Source organism: Drosophila albomicans, chromosome 3, assembly GCF_009650485.2.
Source record: "Drosophila albomicans strain 15112-1751.03 chromosome 3, ASM965048v2, whole genome shotgun sequence".
Classification (NCBI taxonomy): Eukaryota; Metazoa; Arthropoda; class Insecta; order Diptera; family Drosophilidae; genus Drosophila; species Drosophila albomicans.
The window spans coordinates 44,165,828-44,192,744 of NC_047629.2; the positions used below are offsets into that span (position 1 = coordinate 44,165,828).

At 39.3% G+C, this 26,917-nt stretch overlaps 1 protein-coding gene across 2 annotated transcripts; it reads right to left on the bottom strand.

The window, feature by feature from the left end:
* Window positions 1-229: 229 nt before the first annotated feature.
* On the bottom strand, window positions 230-22,350 carry LOC117567316 (zinc finger MIZ domain-containing protein 2). 2 transcript variants are annotated; one of them, XM_034247207.2, is made up of 11 exons: window positions 21,256-22,350; window positions 8,119-8,797; window positions 7,044-7,199; window positions 4,580-5,331; window positions 4,397-4,515; window positions 3,802-3,934; window positions 3,522-3,735; window positions 2,639-3,453; window positions 2,452-2,575; window positions 1,265-1,654; window positions 230-1,196 (listed from the first exon to the last, which is right to left on the bottom strand). In XM_034247207.2, the coding sequence occupies exons 1-11, from the start codon at window positions 21,318-21,320 to the stop codon at window positions 1,065-1,067; spliced, it is 3,579 nt and encodes a 1,192-aa protein (XP_034103098.1). In that variant the 5' UTR covers window positions 21,321-22,350; the 3' UTR covers window positions 230-1,064. The 2 variants fall into 2 exon arrangements, with proteins under 2 accessions (XP_034103098.1, XP_034103100.1); XM_034247209.2 differs by lacking the exon at window positions 21,256-22,350 and adding an exon at window positions 20,958-21,225.
* Window positions 22,351-26,917: the final 4,567 nt, after the last annotated feature.

The following is a 26,917-nucleotide window of genomic DNA, read 5'->3' on the forward strand; positions in this document are numbered from 1 at the left end:
TAGCGTTAAATTTGATTTAAATTTGTAATAGTTGTTTGTTTGCGCCTTAAATTACAAGTACAATTTTTTTACACTTAATATTTTAAATTTTCCCTCTCGCTTTCCTTCCATTTTTGTTTTATTTATGCGCTTCCATTTTGCTTAAATTTCGTTTAGTTTACCGCGCTAAATCAATTAATTTTATAGGCATTAAAAAATAATTAAAATTATGCAACAATTAAAATGTAAATGTTTTCATTTTATAAATGTAATAAAATTGTTGGGATTTTTTGTATTTTCTTTTTTTGTTTTTGTTTTTGTTTGCTCATGCTTCCCTTTTTCTTTACTTGTTGTTGTTGTTGTATTTTATTTCTTTAATGTGTTTGTTGTAATGTTTTGCTGCGTATTTATTAATTTCTTTTACATTTTACTTTTTAATACTTTGTACAATAAAGAAGAAACATTTCACATATTTAAATGTGCATCAAATGTATGAAAATGTCCTGATCAAATTTTCAATGCGAAAAATAAAACACAAAAAAAATGTTCAAATTGCGGGTGGGGAACCAGCGAAAATTACACATTTAAATTCGTAAATTTCATTGAAGGAATTTTTCATAAAATTTTTGTTGTTTTTTTTTTTTTAGGTTTTTAGTAATGCTTTCAACTGAATTGAATTATATGGTATAATGACTGTTTGTTGTTATTATATTTTTATGCTTTTTTTGTTTTTTGTTTTTGTTTAAATTAAATGCCAATTAATTTAATTAATTAATTTTTAAATCACATTTCATTGTTTTTCAACACTGCAAAATTCCAATTTTGCACTTACTGCTTCGATTTCGTGTTGTTGTTGTTGTTTTGTGTGTAGATGTGTGTGTATGTGTGAGGAAACGAAAATTGTTGTTGTTTGTTGCTATAGTGCACAATTCATTAAAATTAATAATACTATTTACAATTATGGTTTCATGCCATTTGCTTTTCTCTTTTCACTTGCTTTGTTTTCTTTTTTTCTTTTACATTTCTCTTGAATTTTTCTCTTTCGTTCTCCATTTGCTGTTTTGCGTTGTGCAACACTGGCGGCCTTAATCGAATAACGTGGCCAACAGATCATCGTTAGCATTGTTGTTGCTGCTGCCACTCGATGGCGGCGTATTGAGGTCTGTCTGCGGATCCAAATACGAGAGAATTTCCATGGGATCCATATCCTGCAGCAGCTAAAAATAAAGTAGAAACAAAACTTAGTTTCAAACTATTTTTGGAAGTAATTCTTTCATCGACTTACATTCAGATCGTGTCCGTTGTTATCGAGACCCGCAGCGGCGGGATCAAAGTTTTGCAGCTCTGCGCTCAGATCGTTCAACTGTGTCTGACTGCTCATCAGGGAATTCAGCAACTGCTCCTGCTGCGATTGCTGCTGGGATTGTTGCTGCTGGTTGTCCGCATTCGAGAGACTCGTGCTGCTTCCCAGACTACGACTTGGCGTTCCTGGTGTCTGCGGTGAATTGTGTCCAGTGCTGTTGTTGTTGTTGTTGCTATTATTGTTGCCATTGCCATTGGAGGCGTTGGGCGTGCCGCCGCTGATCGGCTCATTGTGTGAGGAGCTAACGCTGGGCGGACCACCGGGCGTCATCGGATGATTGGCTGCACCAGGTGTGTGTGGTGTGTGGGGCATCTGCAAGATAGGGAGGAGAGAGGGGTTAGGTTTACTGTCTGAAGTTACTTTTACTATTATCTATTTGCTAATATTTTATTATTATTAATTACGATTTATATATTTTGAGATCAATCATCGATCTGGTTATTTTATACTGCATTGTGGTAATGGTATACTTGTATATAAATGATACTAAATTATGGGATTTTCCATGGTGGAACGAAAAGGTAAATGAGGCATTTGTAATGAAATGAAATTTAAATGAAATGCTTGATTTTAATGCTGAAGATTTGAAGAAGCAAGATAATTTCTGGGTTTCTCATAATGAAAATGGTTGTAAGTCTTCACATTTATGATTGTGATGGTATTTTTATATACCAAATGTATGCTATATTTTTCAAATATTCCATGACAAAGGAAAGCTGAAGCTTATACCTGAGTTAAATCTTAATGTTTAGGATAGTTATTTTATAAAGTCTTAACAATTTATGATGGTGATGGTATTTTTATATACCAAAATATACTATGTACTCTTTATATATTCCGTGGCAAAGGAAATGGAATGAAGTTAAAGCTTGTACCTAAGGTAAAGTTTTATGTTTAGGATAACAACTTCAATTAATGTCTGTGTTAGGATAGTTATTTTATAAACTCTTCACATTTATGATGGTGATGGTATTTTTATATACCAAATATACTTTATATATTCCATGACCAAGGAAAGAAATGTAGCTAAGTTAGAGCTTTATGTTTCGGATTCAATTCCAATCAATGTTTGCATTAGTATAGTTATTGTATAATGTAGCAAAATTTACCTGATCGCTGAGCGACTTCTCCATGGCATTGAGCTGATCCAGCGAGTTGACGCCATCGCTGTTGGCCATATTATTGCCATCGCCATGACTTCCGCTGAAGCTGTCGTAGCTGCTGCGATTGCCACTGCAAAGAGATGAGGAAAAAAGTCAGTTTTTGCGAAGAAGCAGACATTAAAGTGTTACTTACAGTTGGCCGCCATTGGGTGCGTTGTTGTTGCCCATCATATTGCCATTGGCAATGGAATTCATGTCGTGCATGTTGTACGGACTCATCGCCTGTGAATTGTCCCAGGTGGGCAGCTGTGTGGATCCCGGCGACATCACCTTGGCAATGTCATCGCACAGCTCCTGCTTGATGGCCGGCAAGCCGACGCTCGTGTTGCTGCTGCTGCCATTCGTGTTGCCATTGGCAGCAGTGTTGCCACTGCTCGAATTGCCACTCGCAGAGCCATTGGATGGCGCCACAGCATTGGGAGTTTGTGCACCGCCAGCTGGAGGCGGAGCATTCGGCATGCCACCGTTGTGTTGGAGGGCACGCCAATTGGCCGATGAATCAATGATCACTTCATCCACATCAGAGTGGCTCAGCGTATTGAGTATGGCCCAAATGTACTGATCGATCTCCAGCGTATCGGTGATGGCGGACTTGCTGCACTCGGGACAACGCCACGAGCCGCGCTCGCTGTTGATCATGAGATACGCCTCCAGATCGAAGCATTGCACGTGCTTGCACTCATGACCGCGGGCGGGCAAACGTATTCGAGACTTTGTGATGGGACACTTCAATGAGATCTTGGCGCATTGCGGCTGCTGACCCGACTGACCGGGCACCGATTCGGGACTGGCAACGGCAGCGCCATCGGCACCAACGCTGGGCAGGCTCAGGTTGCGCTTGATCTTCTGCACGCTGTGCTCCAGAGGCAGCAGATTGCGTTTATGCAGCGTCTGCAGCACTTGACGCACCGATGGTCGATGGACTAGTTGCAGCACAAACAAATGTGACTAAAGAAGAGAGGAAGAGTTGAGATTAGTTCGAGTTCAAATTGGAGGAAAGAGAGTCTGGTACTTACACAACAACAGGAACTGGCGGTCAGCTGCAGCGTATTGCGTCCAGGCTGGCAAACGGCCTTCAGATAGAGCGGACGCAGCGCAGTGCTGTTCTTCTCGGATCGCTCGATGTTGAGCGGCGTGGCATTGGCGGAGACGGTGACGGTGTGCGGCCAGTTTGTGTTCATCTGGCGATCGTCCTGATGGAAGCACTTCAGCTGCAGCTCCAAATCGGTGCTACGATCGAGGAAGATCAAAAGTTATAACCTGACTTGGTTAGTTGCTTCAATTGTGTTGACTTACCGGCACATCAGCGTGTTGTAGACATTCTGCTTGAGATGGAACACATGATTGCTCACCGAGAGATTGTGCAGCAGGCGGAATGGTGGCAATATGATGCCATCCCGCACCGGGAATGTCAGTCTCATCTCTTCGCCTGAAAGAGAAGAAAATAAACTCAAAATTAGTACAAGAAAGCAAAGTACAAGATTGATAAAAACTTAAATAACTTCAAAGCTAAAATGCTGGTAGAAATGAAATTTTGTGTACTAATTCTTCACTTCATTATTGTTAACCTTTGAAAATCTCAAAAGTGCAGCTTTAGAGCTACGCTTTATATTCATTTTACTAGAATTTGGAGAGATAGTTAAAGAAATTATGGATATCTAAAATAATCATTAGTTGCTTTGTAACCTCATAAGCATTGTGCACAAATTTGATGGCAATAGCTCTTATAGTCTGAGAGATCTAAGTCTTCAAAAATGCGGACAGACAGAACTACGGATAAGAATATATAGACAATGATCTTTCAGGGTATTTTGCAGGGTAAAGATATGTTATTATTACTATTAATAGAATAACTATGTATAATATCAATATTAAATCTTTTTGAACTTACTGCTGTCCATTGGAGGCTTGATGTCCGGATTGGGGCTGACGTAGGGCACACTGCAGGCCGGCGTCAGAGGTGGCGTCGGATTGCCAGGAACTGGACTGTGCTGATAGTTTTGCTGGAAACTGTAACAAGAAAATAAGTACAATAAGTAACTCCATAAAAAACCATTCCTTCTCTTAAACTCACCCTTGATTCTGGTAGGGATTGCCGGTGCTGCCAACGGCGCCCGGTCCAGCCGGGCACATGCCGCCTTGGCCAGCGCCCACGCCCATGCCGCCACCATTGCTGCCAGGATAGAATTGCGCCTGATGCGCGCCCGCTCCTCCCATGCCGCCTGCTCCTCCGCCCCCACCGGCGCCATAACCGACGCCAGCTCCGCCCGCCTGGGGTACAAAGCGTTGCTGTCCCATGCAGCCACCTGGACCACCGGGCACCATGCCCGCTCCGCCCATGGGCATCATGCCGCCACCGGGACTCATCACTGGGCCACCGTTGGGTGCCGAGATGCGTCCATAGGCGCCAGCGCCACCAGCTCCGACCACGCCTCCAGCGCCCATGGGACCAGCTCGTCCATAGCCATTCCCTGCGCCCGCCTGCATTGGCAGCGGGACTCCGGCTCCTCCTCCGGCACCCGGATGCATCTGCTGGCCGCCGTACATCTGCGGATTGGGCTGCTGCTGCTGGGCGGGATTCGGATACATGCCGCCGACACCGCCGCCAACGCCAGCGCCGGCACGCTTCTGAGCCATGTGCATCTGCGGATGGGGATAGGGTGTCATGCGGCGCTGTTGCTGCGGCGGTGGTCCCTGTTGCTGCGAGTAGCCACCGTTGGCCATGCCCTGCATCTTGGCCATGGGATTCATGCCGCCCATCTGCATGCCGGGCATGCTGCCGCCGGGGCCCATTGACATGTTCTGCATGTGGTTCATGGGTGACATCTGCAAGGACAAAAGGATCAAGAGGGTTGGATTAGAGTTGAGTTGAGGTTGAAGGGAGAAAAGACAGAGTGAGAACAGTTCAAGTGGCGACTTTTAGATTTGAGACATCTAAAGTATAAGGGGGAAGAATAGAGTGGAAACAGTCAGAATGGAAATAGTTCAAGTCGGAAAATCTAGAGCTGGAAAAGTGTGAGCCTAAACAGTCTGGGTGCAAACAGATAGAGTGGGAACAGTCAGAGTGGGAACAGTCAGAGTGGGAACAGCCATAATGGGAACAGCCAGAGTGGGAACAGTCCAAGAATGAACTTGTGGAGTTGGAACATCTAAAGTGGGAGTCAGAACAGTCTGGGTGCGAACAGTCAGAGTGGGAGAGAACAGTTTAAGTGAGAACAGTTTAAGTGGGAACAGTCGCATCGATAAAAGTTGAACTGACAACAGTCAGAGTTACATCCAGAACATTTCAAATTGGAATGGGAACAGTCTCGTCTGGGAACAGTATGCCTGAGAACAATCTAGCTATCAAACAGCTGCGCTTGGCAGGCAACTAATTAGCTTAGCGCGTCTCCCCTTCCGCTTCTCCTCGTTTTACAACCGCACTTTGCTCGCAGCGTGCAAGCAATTAAGTTTGTTATTGAAAGCGCATTGAGAGACGTCACGGCACAAAACCAAAACCCAAACCGAACCTAAGCAAACCCGAATGAACCGCACATAAGCCGAACACGAGCCGAGCACGCGTTGGAGCCGAAGACGAGGCAAAGTGCGACACCAAGTTGAGCCATAAAATCGGGCGAGAGATTTTTACCTGTCGCTTCGATAAGTAGTTGCATCTTTCGTAATTGGTTCGCCCGCTTCCAACCCGCTCTCTCTATCTGTCTATCTCCTCATTCGTTTCTGTTTTGCGATTATGCATGCATTGGGTTGGGGAGTGACCTTGTCCATATGCCGTCTATATACGGGAGGGTTTTACGACGAGTGTTATGCCAGCCAGGCAGCTCGTTAAATGGGTGATAGTTATAGCTAAATGAGCTGATCTGACTTTTGTATCTGCCTAGAAGCATGATCCGGGTTTTGACTGTCAATAACTGTTGCGAAACTCATCGACTTGCAGGCGGAAATGTATTGTAAAGTAATTATGTGTTGTAGATTAGAAAATACTAAACTAAACTTTCTAAACTATTTTATATATTAAGAATGAATTCTAAGAAAATCGAAATCAATTACGTAGAGCTACATTTCTAAACTATATTATATATTAAGAAAGAATTCTAAGAACATGTTTTAATTCAATATTTACTAATTTTTAAACCTAATTCTCGATTTCAATTATGTAATCTATAAATTAACAAAATTTCAGCACATTTCGATTATTTCTGTTTAAGGTATAATTCTTACATCATTTATTTAAAAACCCATCCCTAAGTATTTAAAACAAAAATCATTCAAGTGTAGCTGAGCTTCCCTTTCACTCTTGAAACGTCTTCGTAAAAGCGCGAATTTGTCACTCATTGAAAATGCCAAATTGAATTGCGACTTCGATTCAATTTTGGAAAACATTTTGTATTGTTAAGAGTTTGAAAGCTATTGGCAGATGCATTTGGCCTCCAACTAAATTGCGATTTGTCAACAGCTGGCAGAGAGATTGAAGAGACTGAAGACTAGAGACGATTGCTGCAGCTGCAGCTGCCATGAAGTCATCCGACATTCTTACTCACCTGATGATGTCTTTGTGCCGCTGCATTGCCGTAGCCCATGCCGGCCATGCCCATGCCCCCTTGGCCACCGTTGTAGCCGCCCTGACCGCCTCCATTCATGTATTGGCCATTGCCGTTGCCCATCATGCCGCCATTGGGATGCATGCCGCCGCCCATCTGTCAAAGTGAGAGGGTAGGAAGGGAGTTGTTTAGTTATAGAGTAACAGATAAGTAGAATAATATCTAGATATGTAAAGTTCTTTGTTCTCAAGGGTAAATCTGAAGAGGCTGCAATTTTTACACAACATACATAGTTCAAGTTCTTTAAATTTCCAACAATAAGTATAAAATAATATAACATTTGTTATAATCCTCACTGACTGACTTCATTTGCAAATATAATGGTAAATCCTAAGAGGTTGCAATTTTCACACAACATAATTAACAAAGCGAGATTGAGCAATAAGGCGTAAGTTCTTTAAATTTTCAACTATAACTATAAAATGTTATAACATTTGTTATTATTCTGACTGACTTAATGAATTATTCATTTGCACATAGAATGGTAAATCCTAAGAGGCTGCAATTTTTATACAACATAATTTACAAATTTGGTTTGACCAATAATGCTTAAGCTAATCAAATTTCTAAAAAATATGATATAATTTAATATCTATAAGTTATCCTCACAAAATGTCTGAATCGTGAATTTGTAAATCAAATGGTAAATCCAAGTAGGCTGACAACAACTTATTTCTTTAAAGTTAATAGTGCAATAAGGCTGCAGTTTTTAAAGTGGAGCACTCAAACTATTTTAAATAACAAATTGGAATTCAAATTTGTAACTTTATATTAAATCGATAATTCAAATATGAAATTCAAGATTTTTTTAAAGTGAAGTATTTAAACTATTTTAATAAACAAATTGGAATTCAAACTTTGAACTTTTGACTCAATATAGAGTCAATAATAATAAAAATTAAATAATTTGAAAATATGAAATTCAAATTTCCAACTCTAAATAAAATCGATAATTGAAATTTGTTTAGCTTTTGTTCATAATCGATCTAAAATGAGTTATTAAATTGATAATCACCTGACTGTAGCCACCCATGGCATCCATGTTGGACATGTGTTGTTGCTGTTGCTGCTGGTGATGTTGCTGTTGCTGTTGGACCATATTCGGGTAACCAGCAGCACCGCCAACGCCAACCCCAACGCCGACTCCGCTGCCTTGGCCTTGGACGCTTGGACCGCTCGAGGAGCTGAGGCCACCGAGTGAACTGGCCGAGTTGCTGCCGCCAAGCGATGTGAACTCCGAGTTGGGACCGAAGGTGTTGTTCAGGCTTCGCAGGCTGTCGCCACCGACGAGCTCATTGCCCAGCATAAAGTTGCTGCCGCCCACCGAGCGTTGTTGCTGCTGTTGCTGGTGATGCTGCTGCTGTTGCTGATGGTGTTGCGGATGTTGCTGCTGCTGATGGTGTTGTTGTTGCTGCTGCTGTTGTTGTTGCTGCTGATAAGCCAAAAAACTTTCGCGTTGCTGTTGCTGGTATTGCTGTTGCTGCTGTTGATTGTAGTATTGTTGTTGTTGCTGCTGATGCTGCTGCTGCTGTTGCAGTTGCTGCTGTTGCTGTGCATCGACAACACTGCTGCTGTTGCTGCCGCTGTTGTTGTTGTTGTTGTTGTTGTTGCTGCTGCCACCTGGCGGTGAGATTTGGCCCCCTGTGGCTGGCGCCCTTGAGGAGCCCGCCTGCTGGTTCATTTCATCATTTTTTCTGCAATAATCATAGATCAAATAATAATTCGGATTAGTTGTTGGCCATTGATAAGCACTCCACATGATTTTCTTATGATCTATATCTTATATAGTATATAAATTCGATCCGAACAGCGCTCAGCTGACAATTCTATCGAGTTTTTAACGCGAAAGTAATTTTGTTTCACAGTTTTCTAATGAAGCTTTCCAATTTTGAGAGTCAAGCCGAAATGAAAGCTGTCAACAGAGAGCGAGAGTTTTTTTTAGAGAGCGAGAGCGACAGTTAGGGAAAAGATTAAAGATCGAAAGAGAAAAAGCAAAAGGTGGCTGATAAAGTGAAGAAACTTGAGTAAATTCCAGAAATAAATATAACAATTCATGATTGAAAAGTTTGTATTATGAAAAATAAAGAGCAGAGTATATATATTTTATATTTATATGCAGATAATTTAACTATTTTTAACTTATTTCTCATGACAAATACAAGAGAATTTCTTGATATCTTATTCAGAATCAACAAAATCCACATCTTGCTTATAAAGTGTGATAATTTAATACTCAGAAGTATTATCAGCAAATAATTGGATAGCAGAACTTAAGATCAAGAACTTAAAATTAGTTTCTCTTTAAAAAAGATAATATAAAGATAAAATAAAAAATCTTTGCAAATGTTATATTGATTTCTACAGAGTATTATAGTTTAACGAGAAAAATTCTTTTCGAAAATTTATCAAAGCCATTAGCAAAATTCTGCAAAATAATAGAGCATTTTTCTCGACATAATTTCAAAAGAATTTCATAGCTAATTATTTGCATTTAATCGACTTGCACATTGCGCATAATTCCAAGTAAAATCTTCGGCGATTGTTATAAAAATAAATCCAAAGATTTCAATGGATGCTGTGAGTCAGTTGAGAGTGTGTGTGTGTGTGTGTGCCACTTTTGTGAATGTTTTCTGATGTTTTCCAATGGATAATAATCATCGCGTTGCGAAGATTTGCAATTGTCAACTCGTTTACTTCTAATGGGACACTTTTGTGGCGATGATGATGTCAGCTTTATGCTCACGATGCTCTCGTCATCATTATCAGCAAATAGCAACAACAACAACAACGACAACAACATCATTATTCGTTTGTTGTTTGTGTTTTTCGAATTGCATTTTGTTAGCTTCACTTGTCGCTCTTCTTCTCTCTTGACATTTAAATGCCTAAAATGTCAAATGGGCTCAGGGCTTGCCCCTCTCCTTCACCCTTCTGAACCCTTCTTCCCCCTCTCGTTGGCATAAACAAAGCAATGGCGATGTTCGTCTCACAATTCCATTGAAATTGTTTTCACATTCGCGTTTTGATGGAGCTACTTTTAAGGTAAAAATAATTAAGCATATTTGCTAGCCCCACAACAACAACAATAGCATGGCAGCATATGAAGCGACGAGAACACAAACACAAAACGCAATGCGAATTGGAAAAGTACGAAATAAATACAAAAAAAAATAACACAAAATAGCAGCAGCAACAAAAAAATAAATAAATAAAGAGAAAACAATACAGAAATATAAAGTAACACGCTCACAATAATTGCGCATCTACAAAAAACAGCGCCGCACAACAAAAGCAAATACAGAAAAAAAGAACACACACACACACAGCAACAACAAAATGGCAAATGTAAATAAATAGCACACTAAGCGATTGGCTGATAATCGCATGACGAGCCGGCAACGACCAAAGACGAAAGAGAGCAAGCAGGCGAAAGAGGGGACAGGCACAAGACGAGAGCGAACAATACGGTGTGATAGAGCGAGAGAGAGAGAGGGGGAGCCAGGTGGAAGAGCAGTGGAGTGAACCTGTGATTGCCGCTGTAGCGACTGTGACGATAAATTAGCATTGAGTCCAACTAATCGCTCGAGTTGAGTGCGGCCGCTAGAACGAGATAGAACGACTGCGGCGAAGTGCTGCGAGGGCGTTGGTGTGAGCAGTGCGGCGAATGCTACACACACAAAACAAACCAGAGCAATAGCAAAAGCAATGAGTAAAGTGAAGTGAAGGCGCTGCAAATGCGGGTCAGCAGGTCACAGAGCGAAAACTGGACAGCAAAGGATTGATAATGAGTTACGAGTTACGAGTAATGTGGCATGCTTCAAGGCGAACCATTTGTAGAGTATGCAAATATTAATATTCGAGTATATGGCAATCAACGTTATTAACCAGCTAGTTACAGTTATGAGCAACTTCCTGGCAGCATAACCTTCAAACTACGAGAAAGATAGAGAGACAGAGAGAGCGCAAGCGGCAGATAGATCGCAAATAGTGCAAGGTGTATGCGCGATAAAAAAAAACGACCAGCAACAACTAAATGTAGCGTTAAACAAAAACAAACAAACAAATTGCCTAACGCCCGTTAGTTGAAAGAGTGGCGCTGCAGGCATGTCTATCGCGAGAGTTAACGAGCGAGGGAGAGTGGGCGAGGAGCGAAGGGCACAACGTCATACAATCGTCAAATAATCGTCAAGTTTTGTCGTCTCGTTTTGTTTCGATTCGTTTCGTTCAGCCTCATTATGTGACTAACAATTTGCATTGGGAGAGTGAGTGAAAAAGGTATGCATATGTAATGCATGTGAGTGCGTGTGTGTGTGAGTACAGATATACAGCTGCTGCTGCTGTACTCTTGTTGTTGTTATTGTTTTTGCTTCTGTTGCGCTTTGCTGTTGTTGTTGTTGCTGTACGCTGATTAGATATAAATTTCTTTATTGATTAGATAAAAGAAAACAATTGTAAGCGTAACGCATACAAAACAAAAATCAGTGCAAGATCGCAGCAGCTGATCTGTCGCTATGTCGCCTCTTCTCCAGGTCCCTTACACTTCACCTCTCTCGCTCTTTCTCTCTAATTGTAAATTGCGCGCACTTCAATTTGCAACGGTCATAAAACAAATGTACTTTTCTCTCGCTCTATCTCGGAATGATTTCCGTGTTATTTAAATGCCTTGCGAGAGGGGGAAAAAGCGAAAGGGCATCTCGATCGTCTTACACAACACTGGAAGTTGGCGTGAGCTGCGCTTAAGTCGCAGTTACAACCGTTATTTTATTTCAATATTTAATAATTTGTTTTCTTTACGAATTTCATATTTCCACAGGGAGGGTTGATTATGTCAGCTGTTGAAATATACGTTTTTTATGTGTTTAGGGTTGGGGCGCTTACTAAATTAGTGTGTGGATGGACAGTGTTGAACAGCGAAAACGAGTGTGAGTGCGAAAGAGAGGAAGCGAGAGGGAGGTTACACAATATTGCACAATATAAACTCGACGCTCTACTAAATGCAATGTGTCTGGCCAGAGTTCATGATTGGCAAATGTCTGCGGGAAACAACAACAAAAAAAGCTGAAAAATAAGTGCAAAAGTTTTTTGCTTTTTTTTTGTTTTTATTTATCTTTTGCCATTGTTGTTATTGTGTTAGTTGCCGTGCGCTTTTTATAGATGCCATTTGCTGGCGCGTGTAAGCAAAAAAAAAACAAAGAAATATAATATAAAAAAAATAGAGTAGGGAAAAAACTGTAGAAAGCCGTAAAAAATTGTCAGACACGTGCGTGGAACAAAACGGAACTGATGTGTGGCATAGACGTCAAGGGGGGGAGGAGGGGTGGAGGTCAAAAATATACTTTATAAGCATTGCTATCAATGGACTGAGTTGATTTATATGATGGTTTGTTGTTCGACATGTAGTTGCAGTTATTAAAGGGGTTTCTCGTTTTTGCGATTTCGATTTCGATGTGGCCAACACTGCGTATGTGAAATATTTGGAACCCCCCCTCAAAAAAATTGCATATAAAACATGACAGGCATGCGATAGTAGAGAAGAACTGACTGAATGCCATCAGAGCTGCACACACACACACACACACACAGATGACAAAGCCTCACATACATCACAAAATTCGTCCAGCATTTGGTGTAAAACCAATAACATCCGCAGTGCTGTATTTCATAACCAACCCCCAGCTACTACATACACACACACACACACATACATACTACTCCTCCCCCAACTACTCCTCCACCACAGCACACACATCCAGCTGCTGTTCGGTGTGGTTCGTCATCAACGTCGACGTTCCATTGTTTGACTGCATTCGATACCCTCTCAAAATGCGTTTGACAGTTGTTTTCAAGGGTGTTTAATGCTGCACTCCACTCCACCCCCTGAACTCTTCCCTTCCCCTGGACATGCACACTTTCCACAGTCTGCGTTTCAATTGCAGTTGCTTTAAAAATGTTTTCCAATTTTAACTTCTTACTTTTTTCTCTCACTCCTTTTTTTGGCGCCTGCAGGTATGCAGCACTTTTTTTCTCTGCTGCAACTTCAAGTCAAGAAGTGGGGAGGAGAAAGGAAGAAAATAAACTCTCAAACAGCATGACGCCAAAAAAAAAAAAAAAACTGGGATGCCATAAAACTAGACGGCGCCTCAAGTTACAGGACATCATACCCCAGATTTACTTTGGCTTTTATGGTTTCATTTTGAGTGAATTACTTTGGCGCCAAATCGCCCGCTGTGTGTGTGTGTGAGTGTGTGTGTGTGTGTTTGGAATATTCCAATAAACTTTCCGCCCAGTTAAGGGCGTAGTAAATATCGTCTTATGATTTATTTGTCAATGGACTCTCTCGCATGAAGTTCATCATAAATTGCAATAAAAATAAAAATAAATCAGCATAATAGACTCAACTCGAACTCGAGCGCAGCAACCACCGCAAAAGCAACAGCAGCAACCCTCGAAAAAGACAAAAGAAAAAGGGAGAGAAGCAAAAGCAGAGCGGGCAACTTTATAAAAATCGCATGGCAAGAAATAAAAGAATAACGCACAATTTTTGATTAAAAATCCAATGCAACAAAAACTGCGGCAAACAATAAACAAGGAACACAAAAACATATTTCTATATGGCCAATTGCAGTTCGCTTCTCCCCCTTCTCCCACTTTCCCCGCATTTTCCAGCCATTGTGTGTTATGTAAAATATTGTCTGAAATTTCTCTCAGTTGCATTTTCCTGTCGATTTTAAATTCATTTTTATAAATGTTTTGCCGGTTTTGCGGTGCAACGATTGTGCCCCAAGGGGAACGGAGAGGAGGGGGGGAGGGAGGGGGGAGGGGGAGGCAGGCAGCCTGGGGTTGCATAAAAGTTTGTTTTTGCCTGTTGCCATTGTTCGATTTGTGAGCAGCGCGTACCACATGTGGTATGAGTAATATTTGAATGCCTTTTTTTTGTTGCGTTGGTTTTGCTGAAATTTGTTAGGCGCATTTTCGGCACCTGTAAACTGCAGACAGCTACAACAGCGACAACTAAAACAATAGCAGCAACAACAACGACAGCAACAACAACAACAGCAACAACGACAGCAACAAAACGTTTTTGCCGTTGACCGCACACGTTGCGTATACGCAGCATGGGTTGCATTTTATTTGCACGCCGCGATTGAGTGTGTGTTTGGGTATATAATGACACTAATTAGCACTTGTGTGACTGAGTGTGAGTGCCTCAATGTGCGATACGCGGCACAGTGGAGCAACGTTATAAATGTTTTGTCAATTTTAATTTGAAATTGGAAGTTTCTTTGGAGTGAGGTAAAAACATTAATTGATTTTGAAATATGTAGTAAAATTTGCTATCTGACTTAAGTCGTCTAAAATTGTTTAAATTTGAATTTTAGTTTAATCAATTTAATATAAATTTGTACAGCAAATAAGCTTAAATAATTATAGCATACTTCTGGGCGCTTGTTTTTAGAACACGATCTTGAATATACTTAAGAGGCAGTTATTAAAAATAATTTGTTAAAAAAGTTGAAGAATGTAAAGTGTTAATTTAAATGTCCAACTTATTTTGTAATTTCTTATTTCTGTGTTTTTATTCTCTAATGTAAATCTCACAAAACATGAAATTAGTATTAAGCAGTTATATTAGAATATCTAAATTCAAAATTAAAAGATTATTTTGTATTTTATTTTGATCATTTCTACCTTCAAATTATTACAAATAAAATTGAAAAGATTATATATTAAAAGCAAAAATATGAACATTTGTTATTTTATTTTGACCATTTCTATCATCAACATAAGAAAATTAAAGGGAAACCATATTTTTTTATATTATTTTTAACTTTTTTTTATTTTTAACATAAAAAAAGTGGAAAAGAAATAGATTATTTTTTACTTTATTTCTATCTTCGGTATACAAAAATTAAAGAATACTATTTTTTATTTTATTATTTAAGAAAATAAAGACGAAAATAATAATTTTCATTTTATTTTTACCATTTCTATATTCAACATATAAAAATTGAAAGAAAAAGATTTTTGTTTTATTCTTGGACAAATAAAAAGAAAAACCAAAAATTGTAAAATAATTATTTGATTTTGTAACAGTTACTTTCATTACTTTGCTACACCTTTATTTCTACACATTTTCTTTTTAAGCTTTCCTATTGTCCGTTCACTTTAGGCAGTGTTCACTGTAGCGCACATGTCAACTAAATGCTGCTGTATACTAAGCATTTTGTCGTTTGGAGAACTGCGTCATAGTACTCGTATTTTCAGAGTTCAACGCATAAATAAAATGTGCAATGCATTTCACAACTTTGTAATTGCATTTCGCTCGTTGTTGTTGTTGTTGTTGGTGCTACTGTCCTTGTGTGATGTAACCCCAAATGGTTTTTGATGGCTGTCGCTGTCGCTGTTGGTTGCTGTCTGCTCGTGCAGCGATAAAAACAAAACAGAAACAGAAGAAAAAAAAAACAGGCAGCATTGACTTGTAACACGCGCTAATCAACAACAGCAACAAAGTTGGTTCCAGACCAGCTCTGTCTGCCCTCCGCCCCCTTTCCCTTTGCCCCTCTTTACTTGTTGCCTTTCCACTGTACTGACTGTAACTATCAATCAGTCGACAGTTTTGCGCACCTTACGCCTAGTTTGTCGCTTTTGGTTGCTTTTGCTATCTTATCTGTCAGTTTTGCTGAAACAAAATTTATGCCAACGTCGCTCGCTGGCTCGACGAACGGTGTGTAGAACCTTGTGGCATATACGAAATGAATTCTAAACGAATTGGATAATTCGTTAGCGTCATCCAAAAGTTAGTTGTCGTTGTCGTTGTTTTTTATCTAATCGCCAATTAAACACAATCGTCCATTGCGAGATCGCCAGGCAAAAGCAAAAATCATAAACAATTAGAGACACATAAACATTAAAAATAAGTCGAAGGCTGACTGTCATCGCAAAAGCTAAAGCTTAGTGCAAAAACACAAAAAAAAAGAAGCTGCAATAATTTTTGCTCAAGTATTTTAAGAGAGAGAGAGAGAGAAACAGCAACCAAAGCACATAAACAATATACATAAATCACATTTTTAAAATAAAACAAAGCGAAAATTGCAACAGCGCAAATAAAAACGACGAAAAACTCAACGCATAAATCGACGCTGGCTTCTCAGTCATCGTTGTTGTTGTTGCTGACGCTGGCGTCGTACTTGAAAACCAGTTTGAAGCAACACAAAAATGTCGACTGAAGTACAGCTAAACAACAAACAACAAAAACAAGCCCAATACGAAATTGTTTAAGAAATTTGTGCCATAAATTCAGAAATCTTCAAATCTTTCAACATAACCACAAAATTGTTAAAGCCAACAAAACTTGTGGAATGAGGAAGAAGGAAACAGTTTCGAGGAACAGCTGTTGAAGCAACACAATAATAACAGCAGCTGTTTTTGGACACTCGAAACTGTGAGAAGCGCAGAGAGAGGCAGCTTGCAAATTTATGAGAAGCGCTGAGAGAGGCGCAAATGTTGTTGAACGTAAAACGATGAGCTGCAATTCTTAATCAAAAATATGCGAGCATGATCAGAATTAAATCACAATTGACTTATCAGCATGATTAAGTAAGTTTTTCAACTATTACTTGCAACTTTGAAACCTTTGCTTAATAGAGAAAGTTAGGGTAATAAGAATAACAGTTAATGTTAAACTTTAACCTCAGCAGTAATTGCGAATGGAGGAGCTCTTGTTTACTTTCGATTAATCGTGCAATGTAATTACAAGTATTTCCAGTTCTCAGCACATTTAGTTGTTCATTCATTTGTGCAACGTTCATTACGAATCTGCACTCGTTTCACAATATATATATAATACTTATAATCGCAATCGCAATACCATAAATATTTGCCATACGCTCATACGCGCCGCAGTTGAAAGTTCCATTCACAAAAAAAATGAAAAAAAAATAATCGAAAAACGACACGAAAATAAAAAAACCGATTGACAATCTCTTCAATCGTAGACCGTTAACGGTATAAATGTTATATATGTTAGTAGAGGGGTATTCTATGGTATTCGGGGGCCTAAAACACACATTTCGTCAGCTAGTAGGTGGGCGGTTTTTTTATTTTTCGTGTGTGTTGGAAAGAAGTCAGATGATAAGCGATGCGATAACTCAACAATTCTGCATACCTCAGAGAGGGAGAGGAAAGATATAGATAGATAGAGATACGAGGGAATGCGATAGAAGAACCCGAAACCCGAACCCGAACCAAAAGTGCCATATAAATTTCCATTGTTTCGAATTGTACGAATCGAAAATGAACGCTACGATCTGTTTGTCTGTCAGGTTGAGGCAAATAACAGCACTTTGCTCCATAATTTGTCGTCGTTGTTGTTGTTGTGCTGATAAGGTGCGCTTTTTTTTTGTTGTTGTTGTTGTTTTTTTGGTTACCTTTGATTTCTCGTGTGTGCAACTGAAACTTGTGCTGAGTGCTATCTATGGCTCTGACAACAACTTTGGTTTCTATTTATATTTTTTGTTGTTGTTCGGTTAGGTTTTTTTGTTTTTTCTGAGTTCTGTTTTTCCGTTTTAAGCATACATTTTACTATACAATATCTATGCGAATGTATTGAGGCTCTGATATCAATGCTGGTTGCCTTTTAATTGGGTCGTTAAACGTATATTTTGTTTTTTTTTGGTTTTTTCTTCGTTGTGTGTGGTTTTTTCGGTGGTTTTTGTTTTTTAGGAGGGGGAAACGCTTTTTATCATGTGACTTCTTCAAGGTGTTTTGGGGACAGTTTCAAAAAAAGAACTAAAGAGTGTTGTAAAACAATGAGTCATAAGTTAGGATCTTTTTATCAAGTGACTTATTCGAGGTGTTTTTAAATTTAGAGAAATAGTGTTGTAAAACGACTCAAGTGAAAAAAACAAGCTCTTAACCTATTATTGCCTGATCAAATCGCTCTTTATTAGGTGACTTGAGGTCAGTACACAAAGCGTGTTGGATAACGGCAAAACTTAAAAGTTAGGATCTTTTAAACAAGGTGTTGTGAGGACGATTTAGAGTGTTGAACAATGACAAGAGTCAAAATTCAAGCTCTTAACCCATTTTTGCTTAATTAAATCTTTTCTTTAAGAGTTTTGAGAACAATTCGAGAATGAGTGTTGGAAAACGACAACCCATTAATCTCTAATCAAATCACGTGACTTCTTTAAGGTCTTTCGAAGACCATTTAAAAAGATGAGTTTTGTGAAACGCCAAGTGTCAAAGGTTAGACTTTTAACTGAATTATGATTCAAAAATAAGTGTTGAAAAACGACAACTTATTAATCTCTACTCAAATCGACATTTATCAGGTGACTTCATCTAGCAGAAAAAAAATTTTGACGACCATTGAAAAGAGAAGTGTTGTAAAACGCCGAGAGTCAAAAGCCAGAATCTTAACCCATTAATGCCTAATCAAATCAAATTCGAAAATGAGTGTTGAAAAATGACATCTCACTAAGCTTCAATCAAATCGATTTTAATCAGCTGACTTTTGCAATACGTTTTGAGCACCTTTTAAAAAGAGAAGTGTTGTAAAACGCGAAGAGTCAAAAGTCAGAATCTTAACCCATTAATGCCTAATCAAATCGAAATTTGCAATTAGATATGCGAGACAAGCGTTGACCTTCACAACGTAAAGTACAAAAAGGGGGTTAAAAAGTAGGCCCACAAAAATATATTTTGTATTTAAATGGGGTGGTTTCATTTACACGTGTAACGTGTAGATATATGTATGTTGATCGTATATCAAGGGTTGATGGGTTTATTAATACGCTGTGCACTTATTAGAGGCATTTTTCATAAGTGCACGCGGTGGTCTCGGTCTCGGTCTCTGTTTCGATAAAGCAATAAATGGCTGCGAATGTTTGTTTCTCTCTGGGGTTAATGAGAGTATGAAGCGTTCCTCTTCTCTCTCTCTCTCTCTCTCTCTATATCTTTTCGTAGTGCACCTCGAGGTATTCTCCGGGGGGTTGTTCGCTGTTGTTTATATTTGATTTTTTTTTTGCGTTTGCGTTTGCTTTGGCGATTTGCAAATGGTTTTCCGCGTTTAGGTTTTGTTTTTCTGCCCATTTACTTATTGTATCGCATTTTTATTTCCCGTGTGAAAATTGCCAAAGGCAGAAACAGAATCGACAACAGGAAGTCCTTCGGGGAGGTAAAAACGGCTACTTTGTCGTCCTTTCTTTTCGTTGTTGTTTTTTTTTTTCGCTGCTGTTGTTAATTTTTGGCGACTCTTTTATGCGGTGGTTGCTTTGTGTATTGTTGTGTGTGTGTTGATGGGTTGTGATTTGGTTGCCTTGGTGGTTGATTGATGTGTCGCATCGCTTTTCGATATGATGATGACGATATGCACTTTTAGTATAGTTTGTACTGTATCTTTAAGATACAAAACGTTTTCTTTTGCCACTGACTTTCGACTACCTGTGTGTGTTGAATGGGTTGAATACCTGTGCCGGCATTTTCTTGATGAATTACAAGCGTCTTTGGTTTCATTGTTGTGGAGGGAAAAATATGCGTGGCATGTGAGAAAAACAGCAAACGTAGGTAGGCAAAAAAAAAACAGAAACTCTAAGAACGGAAAAGAAGAAAACGAGAGACGGACCCAATCCCAATTCCAGATGAGACGAGTTTGTAATGCTTCGTTCGGTTTGACCTTTTTTTCTTTTCCACTTTCGGCCCCTCTCTTTCTCTCTCTCTCTCTCTGTTCTCCCCCATTTGGCCCGATACAAAAGCCAGAAAAAAAAACTGACAATGTGTAGCGGGAAAAAAAATGTTCTTTCATTCTTCTACGAAAATAGTTCAATGGAAAAACTGCTGAGGAAAAACTACAGCTACAAAGCAACAACAACAGTAGGTCGAAAAGAAGAAGAAGTAGAAGAAGAAGAAGTTGCAGAACAAATTGTGTTTGCTTCTGCTTCTTCACTTCTCTTCACTTCTCTTCGACTTGTGGCGTACGTGCAAACACTGAGGTGAGTCTGTGTCTGTGTATGTGTGAGAGTCAATTATGGGTCAGCTGTGCGTGAGAGAGAAAGAGAGAGAGAGAGACACACTCCATCACAGCTGATGCGAGGATGTGTTTACAAGGGGCGAATAAGAAACTCAACAAAATAAATAAATTTAGTTGAAGAGGCCACCAAAAAAAAATTCTAGTTAATTCCAATTATACAATTTCACAATCTGGGTGATTAAAAATTAACGCGAGACTGATAAAACACAAAAATTAAATGTCATTTATCACACACATCGATGACACACTTGAAATTTGGAAATACTTAAGAACTATTTATAAGTATATTTATAAAAGAAAAACCATTTAAAACTAAGTAGCTAATTTTGGTATTTTCTTAATTTACAAGCTAACAAATAAGTTATGGTATTTTGGTATATTCTTAATTTACAAGCTAACAAATAAGTTATGGTATTTTGGTATATTCTTAATTTAGTATTTTAGGCATAATTTCAATTGATTATTCCCAAAATGTAACTACAAAAATTTTTGGGGAATTTTTGTTATCGAATTTGTCACTTTTAGTATTAAAATTGATTTTTGATTTGATTTTTATTTTTTTTTTGTGTCTACAACAAACAAAGCATAATTTGTACAAAAATTTACAATAAAATATCTAAAAACAAAAGCACATTCCTTTCAAAGCACAACAATTAAAAGAGTTTCTAGATAAAGAAATACACAAAATTTTTTTTGCCATTTGCACAGTTATTTGTTATTAATTATTAATGGGGATATTAATAATTTTATGATTGAAATTAAAGTGGCAAAGTTAATTTTTTTCGTTTGTTGTTTTAAATGGAATTTATTTTTAGATATTTTACCTAAGTTTTGCTTTATTGCGCTTGTTGTTGTTGTTGGTGTTGTAAGTGGTAGAAGAAGAAGAAGAAGTAGAAGTGGAGAGAAGTCAGCAGCTGTTGTTGTTGTTTGTTTGTTTGTTTCTTTGTTGCTTGTTATCAGTTTGTTGTTGTTTTTTTTTGTTTATTTTGCTCTCACTTTTGCACTCAGAATTCGTTTTTAATTTTCAATTAATCGTAATTCGATTACATTGATATTTATTTTGCACTTTTTATCATTTATTTACTTCTTTGTTTGTTTGTTTTGGTAAAAATTGAAACTTACTTTTTGGAATTGCGCTTCGTTGTTTGTTTGGAATACATGGGAATTTTGTCAACAATCAATTGCATGGCATCAACAAATACATGGGCATCTAACACACACTTGTGTCCACTGTGTGTGTGTGTGTGTGAGTTGTTGTTGTTGTTTGTTTGTTTGTTGCTTGTTTCAACTGTTTTCTTTTGTTGTTTGTTGTTGGTTGTTGTCTCAAAGGTTCAGCGACATTTTGCCAAAGTTTATTTCAACTTTGTTTTGAATTTTTATTTTTAAACCTTTTTATTTTTGTGCACTTTTTCTTTCACTTTTGTTGTTGTTTGTTGTTGTTTGTTACGCTTTCACATTTCTTGGGTCTGTTTTGTTTTGTTTTTTTTTTTTTTGTTTTATGTGTTGCACAAGTTTTCCCAATTTGTTGTTTTCTTTCTTTTTTGGTTGCTAGCAAAATTTTTAAATAATTTTTGTTTGCACTTGATTTTTTGTTTGTTTTTGATTATTTTAATTTTGTTTCACTTGTTGTGCTTGTTTGTTGTTTGTGTTGTAATACTGTTGTTGTAGTAATCCAAGTTTTTGTTGTTGCTGCTGTAGTTGGTTGTTGTTGTTGTTGTTTTTGTTTTTGTTTGTTGATGTTTTGCTGAGTTGCAACAGGAACTTTTTATAGCACTTAATCCACAAAATGTGCTTGTTGATTGTTGTTTTTATTTTGTTGTTTGTTTTTTGTTGTCACTTGTTTGTTCGAATTGTCACTTGAACTTGTAATTTGTTTATCTTCATTTAACTGATAATTTCTTTGTTTTGTTTTTCAAATTTTTTTGCTTAATACACTTTTCAAATACTTCACTGTTTGAATTGTTAATTCAATAATTTTACATTTTTTGATGTTATCTTGTGTGTGTAAAAAAACTTCTCATTATTTTCGAAATAAATTCCAACAATAATTTTTTGACGTGGTCTCTCTTTGATTTGTTGTTGATTTTGCTGCTGCTGTTTGTTATGTGTGTGCTTGTCGGGTGCGCGTGTTTCAACCGAACGACGACAACATTCGACGGCAGCCAGAAAGGAACTGAAGCTGGCTGGCAGCGCTGACCGTGGCACGACTCGAAACTGACTGAACGGGAAACTGTTCGACTGCGATGGCCGCTGCCGCTGCTGTCGTCGCTGTTGCTGTCGCTGCTGCTGCTGCGATGGCGGCGCTACCTTCGCACCCACACACACACTCACACACACACATAGAGGCAGACATAAACCGAACGAACGAACGAGCAAGCGAACGAGAGAACGAGCAAGTTCGTCGTCGTTGTCGTCGTCGTCGTTGGTACAGTTTGACGGCTCTCTTGAGTTCACGCTCTCTTTGTCGCCCTCTCTCTGTCTGTCGTTCGACTTTTTGGTTTGTGTGCTCGCTCGCGCGCGCTTGATTTATTTCAGGTCGCTGTGTTTGGTATTCATTTGACTGTTAAGGGGCGACGACGCGCGAGCACTTAAGTAAAATAATAATTATACGTATGTCAATTTGTTTGACTTCTTTGCGTGCGTACAGCGCAAAGAGTAGTAGAATCTACTACTTTTCTGGCTACTACTTTTACTACTACTTTTTTGTGACATTTATTGGGTTTGTTTTGAAAGCGTTTAATAGGCACAAGCACACACACACACACGGGCGCACATCGCTCATACGTCATGTGTGTGTGTGTGAGTGGGCAGCGTTAAGTAGATTTTTCAGCACATTTGTCTTAATTGTTGTGATTTGTGGTTGATATTTGAATGATTTACGGTCGCCAGGGGCGCAATTTTTTTGTTGTTCATTCGATATTTTTGCGGCTTACATATGCAAATTGAGTGTTATTAAAATGCAAATTAATTGTTGCTTAAACGTTGACATTATACTCAACCCAATTAACTTGCAAAAAAAGTGATCAATAAAAAATGATCATAAACAGACACAAAATATAATCAACGAATTATCTAATTTAACACTGCATAAATAAATAAATAAACATGCCATATGCTCAAACACACACACTCACACTCAAACACAAAAATACTCAAACACAATCAAACATTGCTTTCGTCGAGTGGCCGCAAAATTGAAATACTTTAATTACCCGAATAAAAAACATTTAACAATTTAATCTGAGCATATCAATTGCCGCTCACACAACACTCCACATTCACACACACATACACACACAAACACCTACTTCTGCTCTCTTGTGGTTGCCTCTCTCTCTCTTTCTCTGTCTGTGTATGCTCTCATTTCACGCGCTCACGCTCACTTCGTGCAGTGCTCTCGGCAAAGTCGAGTCATGCCCAAAATCCACTCCCAATTTATCACTCAATTAGCACAGAAAAATGTAGTAGTGTATTTACTACACTTCTCGCACACACACACACACATACATTGAGAGCAACAGCAGCTGCACAGCGTGAGAAATTCACTGCGAATTAAATGCATACCCAAACAGCAGAGCAGCTTCAACTTCGGCTGCGGCTGCGGCTACTGCTCGGCTTCGGTTTCGGGTTCGGCTCAACTCGTCGCTGGCCACTCTTCGGCTCTGTTGGCTGCGACGCGTATCCGTATCGGGTGTTCATCTCAATGAAATTGTAGCATATTTGTTGCCATATCGAGATTAAATTTTCAAAACACAAACGAGCGCAGCGCCGTTGTTGGAGGTGGCAGTAAAAGAGTGAGAGCGAGGGAGAGAGAGAGAGAGAGTAAGACACACATAGAGAGTAAGCGAGCGAGCAAGTGAAGGAGAGAGAGAAAGCTGGATGTGTGCGTGGCTTGTAAGCTTTTGTGCGGTGGGTGGGTGGTTGGTTGGTTGCTTGGTGGGTCGTTCGCTTGGTTGGTCGTGCGATTTATTGATGACGTCGACGTCGCTGTGCTGCGCTGTTGCTGCCGCTGCTGCTAGCGCTGCCTCTGGCTGGCAGTGTTAATGTGTTTGTTGCTTTGGCATAAAATTATGTTTTATTTTATTTAACATGCTGTATTTTTGTGTGTGCGTTTGTGTGTGTGTGTTTGTGTGTTGTCTGCTCGACGTCGATTTTTGGCAGTGCTTGTCATAATTTCAATGCGAGAAGGAAACGCAGCCGTCCTGGCGCAGGAAGTCTTCTCGAGTGCCAACAACAACAACAACAAGAACAATAAACGTCGACAGTTGTGCGATGATGGCAGCTTCATTGGGTTATGCTTATGCCTTTGGGTTTGGGTAATGTTCGTCTGTATGTATGTGTGTCTTGCCTCTCTTACTCACTCTCTAGGTGTATGCGTTTGTAAGTGTGTGTGTGTGTGTAAAAGGAAGTGTATTGCGTTGTAGGCCGTCGTCGTTGCTGTGTGCGAGGGAGGCGAGGGAGGTTCGAGTGTCTGTATCCGTATCTGTGTAAATGCGTCGCTTGTTGTTGTTGCTGCCATTGTTGTTGTTGTTGTTGTCGTTACTTCTGTTCGCTCGTTCGTTCGTTTGTTCGCCCCCCAACCCCAGCCCCTTTGGCCATTGTGTATGTGTCATGGGCTGCTTATGTGCGTTGTGTGTTCCTGTGTTGTGCCTTCCTGTCACTGCGACTGCGACTGCGACTTCGACTGCGATGCGACTGCGACTGTGAGCTGGGCAACCGCATACAGGGTGATTCAGTTGGAAGGCATGACACATTCCTCGCTTACAACACAGCTGTTGTGTTCGCTGTGATCGCAGTTAGTCACAATGCTGTCACAGGGTGACACACTACACAGGGTGTATACGTAATATAAATACAAACTTAGAGTACAATACTTGTACAAGATACAAGATTTTAAGCTAATTTTAAATTCAGAAAAATTAAGATTCTGAATTATTAATTTATTGCATAAATAACAGAATATGCAAATCAGTATTTTTAATTTTAATTCTCATTTTTGGAAAACACTTTTTAGGGAACTCTATGCCATTAATTTTCAAAAATATTTAATTTTATAATTGTAAATATTCTAAGAAACAATACTTAGAATCCCAGTTATTATCTCTTTGATTTTAAGATATTAAAATATATCCCATTTTCCAATTGGATGTATATTAGCATGTAATAATGTATTCAATATATTTTGTTTCATTATTTATATTTTCAATACAAATAAATTATCAAAAAAAAACACAAATCTAGTTCTAGTCTATTAACGAAAAGAATGACACACCCTGTATATAAAACGCGGCTGTAAAAACAATTTAATGCATAAAACGACAAAAATCTGGTTTTCACAAAACCAAACCCAGAGCCACCAACAAGCGACGAAAGCGCTAAAGAAGGAGGCAAATGGGTGGCAAAAAGAAGCATAAACATTGTGTGCGGTAAGTGGTGGGGGGGAGGGGGAGATGCAAAAGGAGAAGTTGCTGCTGCTGCTGCTGGAAGAATATTCACAGCAACAACAAGAGCAACAGCAGCAGCAGCAGCAACAGCAACTGTTGAGATTACACTAAAAGTAACTGCGGCACTAAAAGCAACAACAAGCGACTGCAGCAGGCAGCAGGAACAACAACAGAGAGAATGAGAGAGCACAGCACTAAAATCAATTATGTAGCACATGATACAATAACACAAGGTAGTCTCGTCGGAAAAGCTGTCCACTATCTATCACATGCATAAGTGCGAGTGAAACGACTGCGCCTAGTGAGTGCGAAAGAATCGACAGTAGAGCTTTGTGATTAACCCTTCAATGGCGCATAGGGTTTAATTGTTCCACTATATTAAAAAGAGTTGAAATGTTTTTATAATTTAATTATTTACAGTTTAGAAGTTGACAGTAATCGTTGTTTTTATTTTTGATTACTAATTTTTTTGTTCAGGTTCTTAATTCTATCATAAAGTTCATATATATATATAATATAATTGCAATCTGACATTTTTGTCTTGCACAAGGGTTAACATTTAGGGAAAAAATCGTCCGCGCACAACCTTTCGCTTCAACAAGCACGAGCGCACTGACGATAGTGGATAGAAACCGATCGAAAAAAGCACACGACGAGACTACCTTGTATTATTGTATCATGATGTAGCAAAGAGCGCCAGCAACTGCAGCAGCAGCAGCAGCAGCAGCGTGAAAATTGTAGTGGGTAAAGCAAAAGCAAAAACAACAAAAAAAAATGGCACTGTCAAAGAGCAGCAGGCGCAACGAGGCGGTGGGTGGTGGGTGGCCAATGCCAGTCAGACAGTCACACAGTCAGTCGGTCGCTTCGTTCGTTCGTTCGGCTGTTCGTCTCTTTGTCGGGTGGTCGGTCGCTCTCTTCGTTCGTCGGGTCGGTCAGTCACAAAATATGTTGCGCATTTCAGCCTCGGCAAACGTAAAAATTGAGAGAGCCATAGAGAGTGTGTGTGTGGGGAAGAGAGTGAACGAAGACAGAGAGAGAGAGGACGTCGACTGGCACTGTGTAACTGTTGTTTTTATTGCTGTGGGGTGGTGCTGAGGCTACGCCTGCCTATGCTAGTAAAATGCGTGAGAAGCGTCGAGAGAGGAAGGAGGTGACAGAGGCAACGGCGGCTGGCAGTAAACGATGAACTTTGCTTGACGATGCTTGCTTTTGTTGTTCCTCTTGTTGCTGTTGCCGCTGCTGCTGCTGCTGTTTGGTTAGAGGCAGACACCTTTCCACGTGCAAGTCGAGAGCAGCGCTGCGCTGTCGACGACGGCGTCGCTGCTGCCCCGCAGATGTTT

Bases quoted from the DNA above. Each gene is read 5' to 3' on its own strand.
- LOC117567316 (XM_034247207.2), bottom strand. From the start codon at position 21,320: ATGCAATTGATTGTTGACAAAATTCCCATGTATTCCAAACAAACAACG. The intron at 3,935-4,396 runs GTAAGTTCAAAA...CTTCTCTTTCAG, and splicing joins CAAGCCTCCAATGGACAGCA to GCGAAGAGATGAGACTGACA. The intron at 2,576-2,638 runs GTAAGTAACACT...ATCTCTTTGCAG, and splicing joins GCACCCAATGGCGGCCAACT to TGGCAATCGCAGCAGCTACG.